The following is a 22,334-nucleotide window of genomic DNA, read 5'->3' as shown; positions in this document are numbered from 1 at the left end:
CTAAACTAGCACTACCATGTGTTGAATTTTTTAGCGTTTAACATTTTAATGAAAGGTAATATATATAATATACAATGGCTTGGTTTCCTTGGCCAGCATCCATCAAAAAAAGAGCTTGCAGATACTTACTACAACATTATCTTGGACAGTTTCTTCAGGTAAGATATGCTTTTATACTAAGTTACCAAGCTTTTAAAATATTGTTTTTTTAGGGTAAATTTGTATGTTATTTTTTACCAAACAGATATTAAAAAAAATTTGCACCAAACAGCCCGGCGATTATCCACCAATTAGCATGTGCTCTGACAAATTATTGACATGTCGATTTCAATTTTCATTCTAGTAAACTGTTTTTAATGGTTAACCGTCCCATGTACACAGTTCTTGGTGTTTATAAACACTCCTTCAATATATTTATTCATTGCTTAAGCAGACTCAGATTTATAGTCATTATAGATTTATATAAGCACCCTGAACAAAGAAATAAAGATTTATTTTTTCTCGCAGTTTGAGTCATACATATGAAAGCTTAAGTAGAATGTTGAATCCTTAGGATTTAAATCGTGAGGTATAAAAATTCAATTTATTTTACATTAGGTAATGTGAACCTCTATATATTTTATCCCTTAAAATTGAACTTTCTTAAATATACTTAACTGATTAAAACTATACTAAGATTCAATAATCTGGAATCTATATTTGAAATCATTTATCATGGAATACCTTTGAATTTTACTTTGATCATCCCTAGAGCTTCAGTGATAACAATCTAAAATGCCGATGTTTGAATTGTTTTCTTTGAGTCAAATTTAGTTATTCCTCTCCAAAATGTAAACATTCTTGTGCTTTAGTTTTACTACAAATGTGATCTGTTATGTAGTCAAATATTGTGCTGCAAAAATTACAAGTGACTATACTGCCATTAATGCAGAACCAATACTTGACAATAACACTGTGCGCAACTTCGCTTAATATGGGCCTATAGATGACTTTCAGTAACCCTGTAGCACATTTTGTGCAAGGCCATGGCCTATAGGCACCACCGTGGGGGTTATCTATCCCAGGGTTTCCCAAACTGTGGTCCGCGGTGACTGCACATGTGGTCCGTAGCGATATGACAAGAAATTAAAAAGTCACACATGTACGTTGTACAGTACACACCCTTTCAAAGATAATTGCTGCAGTTATTCACAACTTAATGATTTTGAAAGCTATTGCTATCCAGTATCGTAAATATTACTTGTTACGTTTCGTTTTAGTCCAAAAGTTGTTTATGTGTTCCGACGTAATAATATTCTTAGCATCATTTGGTATTTGCGGTTTTGTTTAAATCATTCCAACTGTTTGCCTGCGCAAAAGTTAGTGCCTATGCAAAAGTTTCCGTCCCATTGATGTTGTAAGTTTTGTAGATAAATAAAATTCAGGTTTATTTATTTTTGATATGTATTGTGGTTCGCGAAAAAACAGATTCACAAATAGTGGGCGGTGGTCAAAAAAAGTTTGGGAAACCCTGATCTACCCCCCTTTAAAATATCAGTAAAGAATGACCACAAAGTCCAAAAACGTGATTGGTGCGAGGTTACACTGGTAACTTTGCACCTTACATTAAAAACCTGTCAGTGTTTATCGCTGTCTTCTCCAAGTATCACAGCTAGTTATAATTGTTTCTCAAGATGTTCACTTGTCATTAAGCCAAGTAATATCAAACAGGCATGATGAAAAAAAGTAATAAATTCCTAATATCCGGGCCACATTTTTAGCATCAAACCAGTCAACCGCTCTTTGTCTGTTGGATTAACTTCAATTTTTGCGTTGGTGAAAATGTGAGCAATTTATGGTTATTTGTGTCTTCATGAAATGAAGCACTAAATAGATTTATGGGAATACAGAATTTTTGTCTGACGTCTACAGATTAACGAAAAAAATCTTCCTGGAAACATTAGCACTAACGAAATTGCTATTTAAAATACCCCTCTATATCAGAACGTCAAAAAAGAGTCATAGTGAATGGATACACATGACCTACTTAAAGCGCACCAAATACCCAAAACTCAAAAAGTTTTGATCCAAAGCACTATTTGTTACAATTTGTAGAGAATAGAGATATACAGTTCATTTGTAGCATTACATTTATTTTTAATATAACATCTCTTAAGGATATCTCTATAAAAATTGGCGATTTTTAGATTTGCCAAATCATTAAGCATTTCCTTTTTCGGTGACAGCAAACAGTTTAACAACATTTAAATGTGAGTTAAACGTCATATCTACAATTGTGACACTGCCAATTTATAGCGTTTTAATGGAAATAATGTGACATTCAAACAGGAGTTAGTCAATGAGGTGAAATGCTCCATTTTTCTCATGTCTAGTTGATCATTTTGGAGAATCTTATATGCTATATTTTAAGCATATACAATATTCAAAACATAACAAATTTTCATCTGCGCCTCATGCAAATTTTATAAACCCTTGTAATCTGTTAGGCCAATTTCGGGAGAGTCTGTTTAGCACAATGTATTAAGCAAATTAACATAAAAACACACGTTATAAACATAAAAATGAGCAGTAGAAGGAGCAAGAACCATTACACTAGTCTAAGAATTATGTTAACTACATTGGCCTAAGTAAACCAACCATGTTATAAAAAAATATAATTTACACATTCCTTTACCTATTTTCGCAGCACAATGTCTTTATTAGTTCCGGTATTTATGTACATTTGTTATACAGTATAAAACTACTTTATTTACTGCAGGAGAAACTGGATTTGGAACAGATGAGTGTAGATCTGTATGATGGAAAAGGGTCAATTAACAATGTCTTGTTGGACATATACACCATCAACGAAACCTTGGAAAGATTTCAAATTCCCTTTGAAGTATTGGAAGGTCAAATTGCATGTGTGTCAGTAACAATACCATGGTCAACTTTACTTAAGTAAGTAAAACTTTAAACAAACAGTAATACTTTGCCTGCCTGTGGTTCTCGACCTTTTATTAGTGGTGGCCACTCTTACTCACTCACTCTTGCTTAAAATCGCTTAGTGTGCAATTGTTAACTTCAGGCAAAAAACTAAACCAAGACGGTAAAGTAGGTGTCATTGATTTTGGTAGAATCATGTTTAGAATACCAGCAGCACATTTTCCTAAGTTCGATGTAAGGGACGGCATTAAATTGCAAGGACTTCTCTAGCCACCTGCAATTCTAAACGAAGATCGGTTTTCCTGGGTGTTATTATGCCACAATTAGCGCAACTTGTGCGCCAAGCAGTTTGCTGAATCAGCTAAAATGCAAGCTGCGGTTGAGGGAAAATATTAAGTTGTGTCAATTACACACTAAACATGTGGTCTTAGGATATGCCTATAGAGAATAATTTTGCACTAACAATCATTACTTTAAAAGGCCAATTTGAAAGTCACAGTTAACCACCTTTTAAGATAATCTGCTTAAGTTAAAATAAATGCCGTTGTTAGTTGTTACACCAACATGAGATATTAACATGGACAGAACGAATAACAAAAGGCGAAAGAGAAAAATAATCCTACGTTTATGGTCGACCAAACAAGAAATGAAAAACGGCATTTGGGTTTCATTTAGGTTTCGCATTAGCTTAAGACGTGTGACCTAATTACATTAAAAACATTGCCGCTTAGGAAGGTGAGTAAAACTCTGACAAAAACAAAGAAAAAATAATAGTATCATCGACGAAATGGGGTGTGGAAATGGTGATGTTACCCCCCAGGCCCCCGGTTGTATTTTAGCATGTTCCTTATGTATTTGGTAATGTAACAAAAAAAATTGCACTTTTGACTCAACTTTTTTAACTAACTACCCTCTTAATAGACTTGTTTATTGCCCAAACATGGCAAAGTTGATACATTTCTTTAGTTCACATCATTAAAGTTTAGGAGCGCGACCAAAAAAACGAAGAATTTAAGCGAAAAATGCTTATCACCAGAAGGTTGTCAAGATTCTGTCAGCCTGTGTCCTGCTATACTAGAAGCATGTCACTTTTAAAGGCCTGCAACAAACTATATTTGTACCTTGCTTTTCTGGATATGGGCCAATGTTACCTCCATAAATAGTGTTTTGTTTTGGCAACCAAACATACAGAATAACTGTAGTAACTATTATTTTGCTTCCCAGTGATCACTGTGCATTGGAAATTCATGGTCTGCAGATTACTATACAACCAAAGTGTTACTCTGTTCAGCAGTCCAACTTGTTAAGTGACTCTTTTTATCAATCCTTGCAAAATATGACAACTTCTATGGAACTAGCTCAACAATGTTTTAAAGATCATGAGGTATGTATACATCTAAAGAAATGGCAGTTTAAAAATGGTTTATCATTATAGAAAGATTTAAATTGTCAATGTTTTGTTTCACAGCCTGAAACAGAAGAGAATCTTTTTGAAGGTTTAGAACTATTTGCTCAAATGCTGGAAACTGTAGTTTCAAAAGTAAATGTATCTTTTGTTAACACTAAACTTCGCTTGGAGCATATTCCAGATAACTCAAGCTTTGGCATGGCAATCACGGTATATTTTATAAATGCAATTTATATAAAAGCGAAAAATACTATTATGTACTTTATATATCTTTTATGAATTATTTCTATATTATAAAATAATAGATATATTTTATAGGGTTGGCAAGCCGGTCAATTGACCGCACTTTATTTAACTGGTCAAATACTCATATTGGATTCAAATGTTGTAAATTTTTGTTTTTGTGATTTGAGTTTTTAATAAACTTGATTGTAACTTTTAGAATTCATATATAAAATGGCAGGGTTTACCTGATTCAAACACATGTTCTGTGCTAATAACAAGTGTTTGTAATAGCAAATTAGATTTATTTTGTTTAGAATAAATCCAGGTATATGATGAATCGCATTTGTCATAAAAGGAAATACTAGTCGGGATCTAGAAATTTAGGAGAACCAAATCCCTTGTCTCCAGTGGACCCTGGTGATGATTTAGAAAATTCAGATAGTCGCAAAAGTATTTTTTTACTGATGCATTTACTTGTTGTTAAATTTCGTTAATGAACTTGTTGGCTTAACTGGTTTTGCTTTGTAAGATGGACATGGTTTTGCAAAAATTCTTATTAATAGTCATAAAATTATTGTTTTTTGTTTACAAACCATTGTTCTTGAGCCAAAACTTCACATATTTATTTAAAGTTAAAATCAAGGTGTATTTTGAACTTCAATTGCATTATGATAGTGTTTATAGTATTTGACCAATATTTGACCTATTTGACGAGTATTTGACCGGTCAATTGACCGGATCTTATTTGACCGGTCAAATGCCCAACCCTAATATTTTATAATCAATATGGCCCGGGAAATAGGTTATTCAGTAGCTTTAGTATCTATTTGTGTTGCATTAAATTAGACATGTGAAAATGTCAAGGTAGCTGTAGCGTCTACTTCTGCGTCCAGGCCTACGCAGACGCCCAAACGGGTACTTCAGGTTTGACGATTCAAAAACGCACCCTCCTACACAGTTCTCTCCCTCAAAGACTCCACAAAAGCATCTAACCAAAACTTTATTATTGACACGCTTTAAAGGCTTGAAATGGCAGGACGAGCAATTATGTAGGCGAGTGAGCGGTTTTCTAAAATCAACGAATAGGCAAATTATATATACATATTTCAACACAAAACAACAAATAGCACAAATCTCACCGAAACGTTTGTGCCTGGGTCTTCAATTAAATATGTGTCGGTACGAAGCCAAACTGTAATAATAACATGATATTTAGGTTAGTTATTGTTGGCACAATGAAAACAATTGCCGTAACAATGAACAATAATGACAATTCTTACAATTACTACACACTGAGTTATGTTTACATGTACACTTACAACAGTCAAGACAACGCTTACCAAAAATATCAGCTTGCGTTCAAATACACAGAAAATGTAACTTCATACAGTTAGGTCAAATTTAGGTTTTAAATTACTTCTGCAAAGGCGTTTTTAATAGAACATTAGCAGCTTAAAAACTCAGCAAACAAAACGGCTACGTTTCCAACAAAAAACGAGGTGACATCGTGACCGCATGAGGCGGTGTTTTTAACCATTTAAATTACACGAAAAGGGGAACAGTTTACAAAAATGTAGATTTGCGATGTAACATTCTCCCCCCTAAATGTACGACACAGGACAGTACATTTCAATTGACATCGAAAAAAACGGCACAAATCAACGTAAGGTCGAAAGACCGAAGCCTCTCTGTATGTACATTTGCAATCGCGATAGTCACGCCTGTATTTGAGCAAGCGTGAACCAGCAGAGCGTTGGTTTCCATATCATCCTTCTTTTGTGCACCACACTCCGATCTAGTAATCGACGACTAGTTTTCGGAGCGTGTCGGATGCACGCCGGTGCGCGCCTCTACGATGAGGCATAATTTTGCAATCGGTCGCTTTACGACACTCGATTGCGTTTTTAGATCCACATGTCGGACAACTCCATGTTTGTCCGGATAGGTTTTGATCACACGACCCATGTCCCAGTCACGGCGGGGCATGGATTCGTTTACGATGAGAACGATATCTCCTTCTTCGAGGTTTCTTCTTTTGTCAGGCCACTTCTGTCGGAGAGCGATGGTGGGCAGGTACTCTTTCGTCTACCTCCTCCAAAATTCGTCTGCTAGAAACTGAACTTTCGATTGTAGTTATCCTTTTCATCAAACTGCCCAGGTGACATTACAGGACTGGGCCTTTGTAGTAGAATGTGATTTGGTGTCAGCGGTTCTACGTTGCTGGGGGTAAACGTGACAGGTGTCAGTGGTCGCGAGTTGAGGATATTCTCAACTTCTATCATCAGCGTGTGAAGAGTGTCCTCGCTGATGCTAGGTGCTTTATGCAACATTCCGCTCAAAATCTTTTTAATTGAACGGATCATCCTTTCCCATATTCCGCCCATATGGCTGGCTGCAGGCGGATTGAACGACCACTTGATTCCTTGTTGCTGAAGGTGCGTTTCCAGCCCCCTTTCATCTATTCGTTCCAGTAGTTCGCGCAAAACACGTTCAGCGCCAACGAAAAGCGCATTGCCCTTGCGACATAGTATGCAATGGGCCAGAGTGCTCCGAACTGCGGCACCGCCTTTTATAATCCAATACTTTTGGCGAATTAACGTCCAGGTGTGCGCAGTTCCGGAATGACCTGCTTCTTTGTGATAATAGGTTATTATCAGCTTCGTAAGGTGATGGTAGCTGGGCAGAATTATCAGATGCTTGGACTCAAATGGTGTAGGTGCATTGTCCAATCTTCCTCCAAGTCTTATGACAGTGACACCATTCATTAGTAGGGGATTCAGTTTATTTAAACACTTCGTTTGGTCGCACTTTTTAAGACAACGACGAGTCTGCCTATCAGCGTTTGAATTTGACTCTGATAGTGCCTTGAATGCAGCTGGAAAAGCGGAGCGTTGAACAAACTTCACAATTTCCAACTCTGCTTCATTAATCTCTTGAACTGTAAGTCTTCCTTGTGAAACTCCTCCTTTCTTGAAACGTAGGAAACGTTTGTAGCGCAACAGCCACGCTACTGCCCTAATTAGGCGATTCAGAGATGAATATCTTTGAACAAAGGTTTCCAATGGCGTTATAGAACCGCAGCAGGTTGCCATTGACGTTTTTGCTTCTATGGGCTTGAATTTGTCCGGTATCTTTTCTTCTGAGCTAGAAGTGCATGGCCAAAACTCTTTGCTTTTCCATAAATATGCTGGACCTTTTAGCCATGTACTGAATCCTAGCAACCTCTTCACGGTGACCCCACGTGATGCTTCATCAGCAGGGTTTAGCTTAGTCCTAACGTGCCTCCACTGAAATGGAGTAGTTTGCTGGTGAATTTTTGACAATCGATTTGCCACAAAAGTTGAAAATCGCTTTCGCTCATTGCGAATGCTGAATAAAACAGTGTTTGAGTCTGTCCAGAAAACAGATTCACACTCAAGAGACATCCAAATTGTTTCTTAACCACTTGTCAGCCTTGATTGCAAGAACGGCTGCAACAAGTTCCAACCTTGGAATGCTTTCACTCTTTGGTGGCGTGACCTTGGCTTTTCCACACAGAAATGAACAATAAACATCATGAGCATCATTTTTTTGACGAAGATAAGCAACAAAACCATAGCCGTTAACAGATGCGTCGCAGAAGTAATGTATTTGACGGTTTATCACTTTGCCGAAATTGGGTGGAGTAAAGCACCTTGGCAATGTCAGGTGTTTTAGCTCTGGAAGTTGACAACACCATTCCTTCCACTTTACTAAGAGAGGCGTTGGGATTGCATCATCCCAGCCTAGTTTCATCTGAATGACCTCTTGCTGGATTTTCTTGGCGACAAGAATAACAGGTGCTGCAAAACCAAGTGGGTCATACAGCGAATTGATGACTGATAGCATTTTCCTTCTGGTAAGCGTAGTTTCCTCTTTAGTTTCCTTTGTACGAAATCCAAATGTGTCTTGAAAAACATCCCAGAACACACCAAGCACACGCTCTTGAATTCCCTCCTGTGGAAATATTTCCTTCATTGACTTTGCCCTTTCTGTTTCAGGTATGGCATCCAAAACTGCTTGACTGTTTGAAATCCACTTTGTTAGATGGAACCCACCTTTTTGTAACAACTGACTCAGTTGGGATATAGTGCTTATGGCTTCCTTTTCTGTGGAAGCAGATGCTAAACAATCATCTACGTAGAAATTGTTTTTCACTATGTCAGACACATGCTTGTCGAACTCGTGTCCGAACATGTCGGCTGTGTGCTTCATGCAAGATGTGGCACAGCATGGAGACGATGTGGCTCCGAAAATATGAACTAACATTTGGTGAACAGTGGGTCTTCTTTCCATGTTGCCTTCTGGCCACCATAAAAACCTAAGCGAATTGGCATCGCTCTCTTTGACTCGAACTTGGTGGAACATTGCTTCCACATCACCGACAATCGCAATCGGATTTTGGCGCAATCGGGTCAAAACACTGATCAAACTATTAACGAGATCAGGGCCTCGCATGAGGGCATCGTTTAAAGACAGGCCCTTGTACTTCGCCGCGCAGTCAAATACAATTCTGACTTTGCCCGGCTTCTGTGGATGGTAAACTGGGTGGTGAGGAAGATACCACTCCTGTCCTATGACAGGCTCGTGGGACGGCACTTCGCGGACATAGCCCTTTTCAATGTACTCTTGGATTTTATCCACATAGTTATTGCGAAGCGCTTCGTCTCTTTGCAGGCGCTTCTTTAAATACTGCAGTCTTCTTTCTGCCATAATAAAATTGCTCTCTAGTTCCTTCATGCCTGGCCTCCATGGTAGTAGTGTCCATTGACATGCTGGACTTCTTCCTTCATCAACTTTAAAACTTCTCTGTCCTCCTTGGAAGTTGGGATTTCTAGTTCTCCAGGTTCCTTTTGAAAATCTTGATACCACGATCTTTGTATTTGGTGATCAAGCTCCACTGTCTGAATTCGGTTTGCTTTAATGTATCCCTTGTCTGGAGAAGGACCGATCAGAGACCAACCTAGAGGTGTTTGAGCTGCAAATGGCTCCTTCTTTCTTCCAGTTCTAATTTCTAAGGTTCGGTGAGCATATGGCGTATCGGTGCCAATTAACAACATTATTTCCTGGCTATCAACTCTTGGCATATTCAGTCCCTTTAAATGAGGTAAATGCTGTAATTGCTCTTCAGTAGGATAGGTGTATGGACAAACTGGAATATGGTCCACTGACATTGCGTCTTCTATATCAATGACTTCCTTTCCATCCATGGACACAACTTGTAAATCAACTCCAATTCCTTTTAGCATCTTTGGTCTTCTGCCAAGTGTATCCATTTGTACTCGTTTTTGTTTTCCAGATAAGCCAAGCGTCTCTATCAGTTTGGTATGGCAAAACGTTGAATCTGAACCAATATCAAGGAAAGCATAGGACTCCACTTCCTTGCCATTGGCGAGAAACCTGACAGGGACAACACTCATATAGGCGCTGTGTCCGTCCTTTACTCTGTTACAACTCACTTTGGATGTCGAAGGCACATCATTTTCAGGTGGGTGCCTTTCTCTTGCTTCAGGACTTCTTGAGACAGGAATGCTTTTCGTAGGCAAATGCAGCAGTGCATGATGCCTTCTTCCACAGCCTTGAACAGTACATGTAACAGCTTCTCTACAGAGTCTTGCAATGTGCCCACTCTGTAAACAATTAAAGCACAGATTCTTTTCACGTAGCCAGCCGGCTCTTTCCGCAACTGTCTTTGCCTTTAAATATGGACAATTCACAAATAAATGTCCTTAACTGCAAAACAAGCATCTTGGTACTGGCCTAACAAAAACGGGCTGGTTTGGCGCTCTGTTCACCTTTGTTACAACGGTGTGAACAGAGCTCTTTTTCGTTTGTCTTTCTGTCTGCTTCTTTTCTTCTCTTTTGCGAGGAACCAACAGCTTTCCAAAAACAGTATTGGCAACCTCGGATTCTTCTTCAACAAATTCCACCAGATGCTGGAAATTTGCTTCTTTACCAGACTCCCTGAGAATGGTAGCCACACGTCGCTTCCACAGATTCTGTGAACTGTAGGGTAGTTTGAGTACTAACTCTACTAGGCGATCAGTAGTATTTAGGTCACTGAAATTTCCTAAACCTTTCAAAATTAAAAGGCATTTTCGCAATGAAGTAGCAAAATGCTGCAAGCCATCTGAATCATCAGGTTTAAGGTTAGGTCCGCTGGTAAGCTGGCGAACAAACGCCCTCGAAACAATATAAGGTTTACCAAAATTATCATATAATATGGATCGAGCCTCATTGTATCCATCACTTGGGGGTAAAACTGTACAATGCTCTATAAGAGAATATGCTTTTCCTTTACAATCGCCCAACAGATAATTTAATTTCACCTGGTCAGATGGTGCCTTCTTCTCTATCATTGTTTCAAAACTTCTGATGAATGGCCAATATTCCATTGGTTCTCCATTAAACTTTACAGCATCCGTTTTGGGAGTGTACATTGCTTCTCCAACTGCAGTCATAATTCCACAAACTACAGCATTACTTTCCCTTTGTGGCACTTCCTCCTTAGCTGGGGATCATAATCATGTTTGTGCTCCTGTGTAACGGTAGACTGAGGCAGAACCAGTTTAAATGGAGAACGGACTTCCTCTTCAGAAACGATTTTATTAGGTGGTTCTAAAACAAGAAGATCACAAGTATTAACATGTGTTACAACATGATCTTCTACAGACAGCCTTGACGCTGTCTCCCACACTTTAACTTCAGCTTCTGCTTCTTCAAGTTCCCTTTGTGCTGCTAGTTTCCGACTTTCAGTTTCAAGTTTCTGTTTTTCAGTTTCAAGTTTCTGTTCCTTTTCAACATGTGCTGATCTTACCCGTGCCTTCTCAAGTCTAACTTTAGCTTCCAGTCTCTTTGTACTGGATGAGGTACTTGACAGGGTCTTTGCAACACTTCCAGAACGATGCGTAGACTTTAAAGAGTGTGAGTTTTCACTAGCAACAGGTAAATGCTTTCCAGCTGAAATTGTTCGTTGAGCAACAGGAGATGTTAGAAATGTCAAGGAACTCGAAGTAAGGTCATGTCCAATGTTATCTATCAGCTTTTGTTCAAACTGCGTATTTCTATTTTCCATTTCCATCTTTTTTTTGCCATGAATGACTCCATCTAATTGCTGCTGGAAATCATCACGTTTTTCGCCAGGTGGTAACCAGTCCAATAACTTTGAATAATTATTCATTAGACGCACTGAAACTTCTTCAAAACGTTTACTAACTGATTTAACCAATGATGCATCCTTATACATCATTGCATTTTCGGCCGTTCTGTACCAGTCATTTAACAGATCTTTATCATGCTTAAGTTCCTGCATAGAAGGTACAGCATGTTTAGTTAGCTGTACTGTTCTCCTATGCATAGGAGAAGATCTATAGGAATGTCCACTCTCACATCCGGGTATTGTGGGCAATATGGCCTGTTCTTCAGTTCAAAACGTTTCAAAATCTTCGGTACAAAACGTTTCCAAAAAATGTTTCGAAAACTTCGAATGTAGCGTCTACTTCTGCGTCCAGGCCTACGCAGACGCCCAAACGGGTACTTCAGGTTTGACGATTCAAAAACGCGCCCTCCTACACAGTTCTCTCCCCCAAAGACTCCACAAAAGCATCTAACCAAAACTTTATTATTGACACACTTTAAAGGCTTGAAATGGCAGGACGAGCAATTATGTAGGCGAGTGAGCGGTTTTCTAAAATCAACGAATAGGCAAATTATATGAAAGACACACACAAACATATGTGTTTAATAACATCTGTGATCTAGCCCCTCGGAAGTTGCTTTATGACCAACGATTACGGCTTCCGTATCAATAGTACACCGAAAAGCCATCGCAGACTCGCCGAATCTGTCGATCTATGATGCAAGCAGAGCAATCCAGAAAAACAACTGGCCTGCAGTGAGGTTCGAACTCACGACCTCCGGTCAAGCCGGGACCGTCGCTCTACCAACTGAGCTATGCAGGCTCAGAGAGGAGCGAGTCGAGAAACAACCATGCGCCAATACTTGCACATTTTGTTAGTACAAGCAACTTCACACTGGGGGATCATCAGTCCGTATCAATCAATGAAAGACACACACAAACATATGTGTTTAATAACATCTGTGATCTAGCCCCTCGGAAGTTGCTTTATGACTAACGATTACGGCTTCCGTATCAATAGCTTCCGTATCAATATTCGGTGTACTAGGCAAATTATATATACATATTTCAACACAAAACAACAAATAGCACAAATCTCACCGAAACGTTTGTGCCTGGGTCTTCAATTAAATATGTGTCGGTACGAAGTCAAACTGTAATAATAGCATGATATTTAGGTTAGTTATTGTTGGCACAATGAAAACAATTGCCGTAACAATGAACAATAATGACAATTCTTACAATTACTACACACTGAGTTATGTTTACATGTACACTTACAACAGTCAAGATAACACTTACCAAAATATCAGCTTGCGTTCAAATACACAGAAAATGTAACTTCACACAGTTAGGTCAAATTTAGGTTTTAAATTACTTCTGCAAAGGCATTAACAATAAAACATTAGCAGCTTAAAAACTCAGCAAACAAAACGGCTACGTTTCCAACAAAAAACGAGGCGCCATCGTGACCGCATGAGGCGGTGGTTTTAACCATTTAAATTACACGGAAAGGGGAACAGTTTACAAAAATGTAGATATGCGATGTAACAGTAGCTTTCTGCTTTTGGTGATATTTTTTGTATTTCCTTTTTCTTATTGCATGATTGTAAAGAAATATAATAGGGAGATTTTAGTAAAACAGACACTACTAATAATATATATAATACTTTGCCAAATGGTTATTGCCCCAAGTTTTTACAGATGATTTAATTTAGACAAATTCAACACATCCAAAGTAAGTTACATAGTTTTACATGTTTTATAAGTTAAGAAATCTCCTGGTCTGTTTGAAATTAGCTATTACATTTATAACAACACCCTTGAACTGAGAGAATGCTGCCAAAGGCATCCAGCTGATATAGGTTAGATCAGTGTTTCCCAACCTTTTTTACACTAGTGCCCCCTTGGGCTCAATATTATTTCATATCGCCCCCCCTCATCTTGCTTTACAGTAAAGTATTATATTAATCGTTGTCTTCACTTTCGTTTCGATAAGCTGTCAGTCGTATTTTAGGTTGTCATTCACTACATTCACTATTGGAATTTATAGATACATTATTTCACCAGGTTATGTCATTACCAGGAAAAATTCATATCTTTCTGCACCAAGACTTTAAATCCTTTTCTAGTCGCGGGCACCAACCAAACTCATAAATGTCTCTGTGGGCCGCGCAAAATGTTAAAACAACTGTGAATCAGGCGGGCCTCGGATTTTTTTTATCCATACTAATAATGAAAAGTGTAATAGTGTTTGTTAATGTTTTGAAGTCCTGGCGCACCTTGCGAGCGAAACAAGCGCGATTTTTTGGGGGTATAACGGCATTTCTTTTAAATTTCCTGGTAGTTTTTATTACATTGGCGAAAAAATAAAAAATGTTAAAAAATATATGTCTTGGAATACGTTTTCCGTTTGTCCGCGACACATTTGGCAGCCTTCCACGTCCCAACGGTAAAGAAGCGCTGATCTAGTACAAAGACAGCATCAAAACGTAAACAAACTGGATGTAGAAAGATCATTCGCACGCAGCGCGAAAATTTTTCGCCGTACTAAGTTAAACTAGTCAAAAAGTGTTTAAAATGGACTCGTGTCTAGTTGTCAAAGAGGCGGCGGGTAGAGGGCCGTAGATTGGCGACCCCTGTTTAAAATATACAAACATTTTGCCGCGTATAAAAGTAAAACGGCGAAACGCAACAGCAACCAACAGCTTTACATAAGAAAGCCAATTATTACGTAACAATGGGCGGGAAACTACTACAAGTTCGCAGTACGGAAGTTGCCATTTAAGGTTAAAAGTTACCTACGTCCTACAGTGCTGTTTGTGACTATTTTTAAGTGAGCTTTTTATAAAATTTTGATATAAGTACTTTCATGTAACGCCCCCTTATATGCGTTCAGCGCCCCCCAAATCAAGAAAAGACTCAAAACGCCCCCTTGGAACTCGCCAACGCCCACAGGGGGGCGGTACCGCCCACGTTGGGAACCTCTGGGTTAGATGATATGTGAAGGCTTAGTCAAATAGGCAGTATAGTTAAAGTTGTTGTGTTTCTAACCTTTGGTTGTCTTGGCAATACAACAACAGAGCCCAAATGAAAGAAATTGTTTACCAGAATTTATGCTAAATTAGTCACTTAATTTACATTGCGATACAATCAACACACAACACAGTAAAAGATTGGAACACATGACTAGAGCATGCAGCTTAAACATAAAAAAGTTGAAACATGAGTAAAAAAGAATATTTTTTATATTAGTAAAATATAGATTTGGCAGTATCAAGGCTAGGGATAGCCGATACTTGACATTTTATTTTATAGACACTATGTAATATTTCGAACAAAAAGTCTCTGATCCGTTGCGTTACGAATGCCATCATTACTATGCTCAAACAAAGCAAAATAAGTGCTACTGAAATATTTAAAAGTATTTTTTTGGATTAAGATGACAAAATTTGCTTTAGTGTTAAAAAGTTTAGTTATCTCACCTTGTTAGTCTACTAGTTTTTGATAAATGTACAGATCAAGATAAAGGCCTGATCCAGCCAACAGACTCGATTTTTTGCCAATGTCTGTTGTAGAGTCAGCAGTAATTATTCTACATTGCCAGGACAGACGATAGTCTAAGCATTAAAAATTACGGAGACATTGTTAAACCTGTTAATACCCTTAATACAGCAGGGGTGGGCAACCTTGACCTAGTCGCATGCCAAATCCAAAATCCAAAAAGTTTTCTGCGGGCCATGATACATTTTAACCTGACAATTATGCACTCAGATACAATGAGTTGGCAAAATTTCGATTGTTGATAACCAGGGTAGTTTACGCCTTTAGGTTGAAAAAACTTCGTATTAAGCTAGTTGAAATAGCTAAAATATATGAGAAATGGCCTCTTACCCATTTGGTGGCGAGCCAGAGATATTCATTGGCTGGCGGCATTTAGCCCGCGGGCAGTAGGTTACCCACCTATGCCCTACAGCATTTAACTTGGGCAAGGGTATATGTAACATTAGTTTTTGGTACATTTTAAATTTTTACAATTTTCCATGACAAACGTAGCATGACACAACACAATATGTAATGGCAATAAAGTGATCATAGCTGCATGACTTCTCACACTTTGTTTAACCATGCAACATGTTGCATTTAGTGCAACAGTAAATACTTTACAACTCCTGATATTTGCCTAGTAATTATTATTAAATTTATTAAAATAATTCGAATTTATGTTAAATAATAACCTTTTTAAATTGTTTTTAGATAGAATTGGATCATATCAAATATTTTGATGAAGCAGGGGCAGTAACAAGATCAAAAACAAAAGTTGATGAACCAAACATACATCTTTCTTTTGGATTGGCATCAAAATGCTTAGTGATAACAGCCTGTAATATATTCCTTGAGCTATTTGATGCCACTGTGCCAATGGCAAGTCCAAGCCAATCAAGTGTAGACAAAGGTTTGTTTGTAATTTTTAGCTATGATATATTTTTGTATGTAGATAATTTTAATATAAATCACAGAAAATCAAAATAGCTGTTGTGTATCATCAACAAAACTTGCAAGCTTGTTTGGTGAACAACAGCTTAAATGTCGCATGAAAAAATCGCAATCCCAAAATGAACCAAAATTTGATGTTGAATGCTTTTTTGATGATTGCAGCATTGTTTTGTGTCCCTCAGAGGTAAGAACATTTGTGTTTGTTCCTTAGGACTTGATTTGTGAATAATGTATGAAAGAAACTCTTCACAAACCCAATTGCTCATTATGTTGGTTAAAAAATTAGATAGAGCAGTGTTGGATTCAGTGTTATTTGCATTGTATGAGGCTGTATGATTATTAATAGACTTAGACTAGGGGTGTATTCAGAAATCCAAATAAGGGAGCTTGAATTTTCAACCTGGGGTTTTTCCCTATTTTTTGTCATACATTAGGGACTTCATATTGAATGAAGTTTTTTTTCATCTGTTAATGGTTCTGCAAAAAAATCCTACGCTGAAGGTCTGCAATATACAAGCCAGAAAGGCTGTTTTTGATTTGTTCCACAAATGAAGCTGTTTTTTCATTGTCACAGCGATATGCCAAACTGGCATGGTTTTTGACAAGCATACCCACCAAAGATCTCTGGTCAACCAACCACCCACATCTCCCTCGATATTGTTTGTACTTGTAACTTAGCTAAGTGTAAAACAAAATTGGATAAACAATACATAAGTTTAGTTTAGATTTCAGAAAGATAGTTTTGTATTGGGCCAATTTAAAAGTTTTACACATTGCTCTATATCAGGTCTGCACAACTCAAAATGGTACAGGGGCTGCAACAAGCAGCTAAAAATAGTTTCACTGGCGGTATGCGGAAGCATGACTATTTTTCTGGGATGGTGTTACAAAGTTATGTCTTAACATGATGTCCTAAAACAATTAATCCTAAAACACTTGTTGTTGAAGAGCGAATTTGTGCGGAAATTGCAGCTGAAATCCTGTCTAATATCCTGGGGCATGAAAAAAGGCAATTATTTGCCTAAATTTGCGAAACATTTCTATTTACAAGGTGTGCATGTGCCACATAAGAGGTACTTGTATATGGCTTAAAATTTAGTCAAATTTACCAGAAATTGCGCTTTGTAGAGTTTATTAGTCACATGGCACAACATACTGTATACATAGCACATTTATACTGAATAGATTTTTTTTAAATGCCAAAACATAGGAAAATCACAAAAAAAAGAAATAAAAACAAATGATTTACAAAGTAAAAGTTGGCAAAAGATTTAGTTTGGTGGACCTTGGCATGGTCTCTCTAGATCTACCCTGGTTTGTGACCATGTTTTTAAAACTCACTGTGTTGTGGCCCCCGAACAGACTGCTCATATACTTTTGTGTGGTAAAAATCTCCACATGTTTATCTATTATAGTCTATAAGCGAACTACTGCGACTCCTGAGCTGAAAAGTTTGCCCACTCCTGAATTACTAAGCTATTAAACACTTACAGTCACTTTAACCAATTATGCATAACTAAAAAAAGTAATTTGAATAAATGTGGTATTATAAGTAGGGTTGGGCATTGGACCAGTCAAATAAAATTCGGTCAATTGACTGGTCAAATACTCGTCAAATAGGTCAAATACTACACACACTATTTAAATGCAATTGAACTTAAAATAAACCTTGATTTTAACTTTAAATAAATATATAAATGGTTTGGCTTAAGTGCAAGAGTTTGTAAAACAAAAACAATTATTTTTTAACTATCAATAATAATTTTTGCAAAACCATGCCCATCTTGCAAGCAATACTATAGCAGTATAGTAATTTTTTCCACTACTACAACTACCAAGTTAAGCCAACAAGTTTATTAACGAAATTTAAGAACAAGTAAATGCGTCAGTAAAAAAATATTTTTACTCTTCGTCACAATTTTTGTCACTCTCTGAATTTTCCATATTATCTCCAGGGTCCACTGGGGACAAGGGATTTGGTTCTTCTAAATTTCTAAGTAGCCTAAGATTGTGGTATAGAACCAACTAGTGTTTCTTTTTATGACAAGAATGATTCATCACATACATGCATTTATTCTAAACAAAATAAATCTACTTTTCTATTACAAACAGTTTGTTACTACCACAGAACTTGTGTTCTTGTTAGCTAAACCCCACAATTTTATATTTGAGTTCTCTAAAAAAGTTACAATCACGATTATTAAAATCTCAAATCAGAAAATAACACCGTAAACAAATTTACACTATTTGAATCAAATATGTGTATTTGACTGGTCAATTGACAGGCTTGCAAACCCTAATTATAAGCGTCACTGTGTCATAACAAAAGGGTCAGAGCATTCCCAACTAGTTTTTTTTTTTTTTTTTTTTTTTTTTTTCAATTTGCAAAAATCAAATCGTATGGCCTTTGTTCAGACACTTCTGCTGTAGTCGTTTATCAACTTACTCCCATGTGAGTCGGTTTAGCTCTATTGTTAATAGAGCAACAGTTATGGCGGAGGTTGGGAGTTAGAACCTCACCGCAGGCTAGTTTATTTTCAATGTTTAACCATTTTCTTTTGTAACACTAAAGCAAACGAGACTGCTATAGTAGTCAGCCATCATGTGGACATTCCATCTGCCCTGGTACCGCTTCCCCATGACCTTAATGTCCTGGTGGAACCTTTCTCAGTGTTTTTTCGATGAGATCGCTAAGATTTGCAGAAAATCTAAGAATCTCTTTGATGTCTTAGCAGTAAAGAAATTGCAAAAATACTCTCCAACTGTAGAATTTTTGTAAAGCTCTCTTCCAAGACAGTTTTGCCTTTAATTCAAAATGCCAACATTTCTGCTGCTTTTTTGAGTAAATTAAGAACCTGATGAGAAAACTGAGCTCCTATTTAAATGTCTCTGGATAGCCGAACTACTTTCAAACACACTCCACCGCGATGATTAAATCATGTCACTGATCATTTTCCATGTGATAATTAGTTCAAATAGTCCCTGTTGTTCATTTCTCTGGCTACAAAACTGTTGCATTAAACTTCATTGCCGCATCTAGTCTACTTCACTAAACAAGGGTTTTCAATTAAGCTATATTTTACAGGTTTTGCGCTGCTGCTACATCTTTACAGCTTTGGTTATTGTCGTTTCTAGGATGTTGATATTGTTTACTCCAAAAGGCACTTTGTTTGGTTAAAGCTGTTTTATTAGGTGCTGCATTGCCACACATATTTTAAACGAAAACATAGTGAATGGCACCAAAAATAGATTGTGATGCTAAAGTTATTTTCTTTTAACTTTTTGGATGATGTTGCTCATTTGCACTTGTCTCATTACTCCTCTAATTCTCTTTTGACAAACAGGACAATAGACAAACTACAAAAAGTTTAATATAAGATTTATGTTTTACATTTGTAAGTGAATACTTCAGACCTGTTTAGCATTAATAAAATGTTTTTTTGGGAATGATTTCATGCCCAGAGTTGAAAAAAATCAAATGTATTTATTAAAAAAAATGATTTAACAATACTAATACTTATTTCTTTTTTGTGTGGTAATATAAGCTAGGTGCATGGATATTGCCTAACCTTAATATAACTTAATTTTCATCGATATGTTTTCATGTATGTTTATTAGATTCCGCTGCTGCTAAAGGCTGTTACAGCTTGGTCAACCCCCCTTCGTGTGAATATCAAATCAAATCATAATTCTTTAAGGACAATGCAAGTGCCAATGGAAAGCACAGTTATGTCTCCATTAAATCAGACAGGAAATACTGATTTAAGAAACGAAGTATATGACACACATGAAGAAATATTTGAAAATGTGGATGTCATGGAAAATGAACAGTTTCAATCTATGAACAGCTCTAATGCAACATCTTCAGGTTTTATATTATGACTAATTCGGAATAATCAGGCCACACAGTCTTTGTATCATTAAAATCTTTTAATGTATGGGTTACCATTGTAAAACTAATCTTTAAGTTAATTGTTATTGTGTTAACTGTAAATTTTTTTACAAAATTTAAAAAAAATTAAAAACTGTCTTTAGTGTCGAATTTTTTTCATGAAAGTGTATGGTAACCCAAATAATTTTTTTATAACAAAACACAAGTTATGTTTTAAATATGATAGCTTATTATGTCATGTTTTATGTTTAGATTTCTTTTTTTCTGTTGCTGAGAAAGAAAATATGTATGATCAACTACATGTTGGCCGACCTAACCGTAAAACAGACCACAACACCAGAAAACTATCACCAGATTCTGTTGAGTTTAATGGAGAATTTAGAATCAAGTCACTAACAGTCAACATCCTTTATGAGGATCCCATCCTTGAAGGAACTTGTTCAATAGAACCAACTCATGAAAATGGGCCACTGTTCCAAAAGTTAAGCAACATGAAAATCTTCTCTGATAAGTATTTTTCAACTATACATGAAAATATTACCAAACATTCATTGAATGACCTTCTAAGAAAGCCAGACATATTATCCCAAGCATGTGGTAGCAGTCATCATTTAAGATTGGCTGGGGGCCCAGGATATTTTTATTTTAAGACATCTTGCAATTCTATGTGTACCACCAATGAAGTCAGTTCAACAATTGGAAAGCTAGAAGTTTTGGAATGCTTGAATAATAATTCTCAATCAGACAACAAACCCTGGACTTACTCCAAACTTCTCCAATTTGGCGATAATGAAATGGATGACTCTTCTGCATCTTGCGTGATAAGTGTCATACAAACAGAATATGTAGAAACAATTGAGTCTGTTATAAAATGCACTTTACCTGGTAAGATTTTGCCTAATGATAGGAATTTTGGTAAATTTTTATGTCTATTTTACATTTTTTTACATTGTAAAATTGGTATTAATAGTTTGTGTAGTTTATTAGGTTTTAAATCTTTCCTTGATTAATTTAAAGGGTATTTATATAATTATATTACATTTCTAGAAACCAACATTGAAGTTGATATCAGCATCACTGACAGAATGTCAAATTTGTTGCAATGTGTTAATATGTTAAATTTGGATAAGTCAATGAACGCTGAATCTTTTACTGACTCTCAGTACCCAGAGATTAAGCATCGCCAGGTTATTTTCCAACATGTTCTTTTGGAAGATGAGGCTGAATGTAACAAAATTTACAACATTAATGTTGCATCAAAGTTAATAAAGGTAAATTCAAGGTATATATCTTATAGAATTATTTTGTGGCCAGTGCCCAAGTTTCTGTTTATTTGTTTTATTTTTTTTTACATTTTATTAATACTTTATTACCCTTATGCAACAAAATGGAAAATACGGACGAAAATAAAAAATAGCACCTATCAAGAAGCGGCAGGCTGGGCTAAAGGCCAGCCCATCTAAGAAGTGTCTGTTTATAAAATGACCTGTTAGCAAGGTCGGCAGAATCTTGCCAGCCTTCTGGTGATAAGCATTTGGCCCAAAATTCATGGGTTTTTTGCACCCTCAAAAGTGAATGTTGTGTTCGCCTAACAAATGCATAAACCTTGTCATGTTTAGTGGACAAACAAGAGAATAATTAGGGAATATCATCTTAGAGTTAAAATATTTTAATTGTATCCGAAAGATTATTCCTTTTTCCAGTTTAAAATTGTATACATTACTTTTAACAAGAGACAAATGAAGTTAAAACATAAACTTTTCATAACTTGTAAACAACAGTTTCAAACCGATTTTTCATAGGCAAAATTTAGTGAAGAAAATGTTTTCACAATTTTGGTTTTAACTTTTTTCTGGTGATAAACGATAAGAAATTGTGATAAATATCTACAACTCTGTAGATAATATACACAAAATAGAATTGCCAGGCAATTTTTACAACAACAAATTTTACTTTCCCACCTTGTAAAAGTTGCAATATGGAAAACTCTAAATTAATGTTTTATAGTTGACTTTATGTTTTCCTATACCTGATCTTCGCCTGGGTAACAAAGGTTCCGATATGTTTATCAAAAAGCTGCGACCTGATCAACTTTGTTTGTTGGCACAGAATGTTGACTTGTCTACATCTTTTTCAAGTGGAGGTACAAATAGAAACTATCACCGTTTCTTAATTTTGTATTAAGTTTAACTGGAAAATTCCAACAGAAGTACATGTGCACAGCATGCAAT

General features: G+C 36.6%; 1 protein-coding gene across 1 annotated transcript in view; it reads left to right on the top strand.

Moving 5' to 3' along the window:
• The window catches only part of LOC146138156 (autophagy-related protein 2 homolog B-like), a 45,225-nt gene continuing 22,891 nt past the window's right edge, over positions 1–22,334 (top strand). Inside the window, exons 1-10 of the mRNA XM_083393772.1 lie at positions 1–158; positions 2,759–2,940; positions 4,150–4,309; positions 4,394–4,543; positions 15,972–16,170; positions 16,235–16,395; positions 19,830–20,079; positions 20,356–20,988; positions 21,151–21,374; positions 22,111–22,246. Of these exons, the coding sequence (XP_083249898.1) occupies positions 75–158; positions 2,759–2,940; positions 4,150–4,309; positions 4,394–4,543; positions 15,972–16,170; positions 16,235–16,395; positions 19,830–20,079; positions 20,356–20,988; positions 21,151–21,374; positions 22,111–22,246 (2,179 nt within the window). The 5' untranslated portion in view covers positions 1–74. The remainder of the gene's footprint in view (positions 159–2,758; positions 2,941–4,149; positions 4,310–4,393; positions 4,544–15,971; positions 16,171–16,234; positions 16,396–19,829; positions 20,080–20,355; positions 20,989–21,150; positions 21,375–22,110; positions 22,247–22,334) is intronic.

This window comes from Ascidiella aspersa, chromosome 7 (assembly GCF_963924565.1).
Source record: "Ascidiella aspersa chromosome 7, kaAscAspe10.2, whole genome shotgun sequence".
Lineage (NCBI taxonomy): Eukaryota > Metazoa > Chordata > Ascidiacea > Phlebobranchia > Ascidiidae > Ascidiella > Ascidiella aspersa.
The sequence above is the reverse complement of the archived record's forward strand: the minus strand, read 5'-3'. Positions and strand labels throughout refer to the sequence as shown.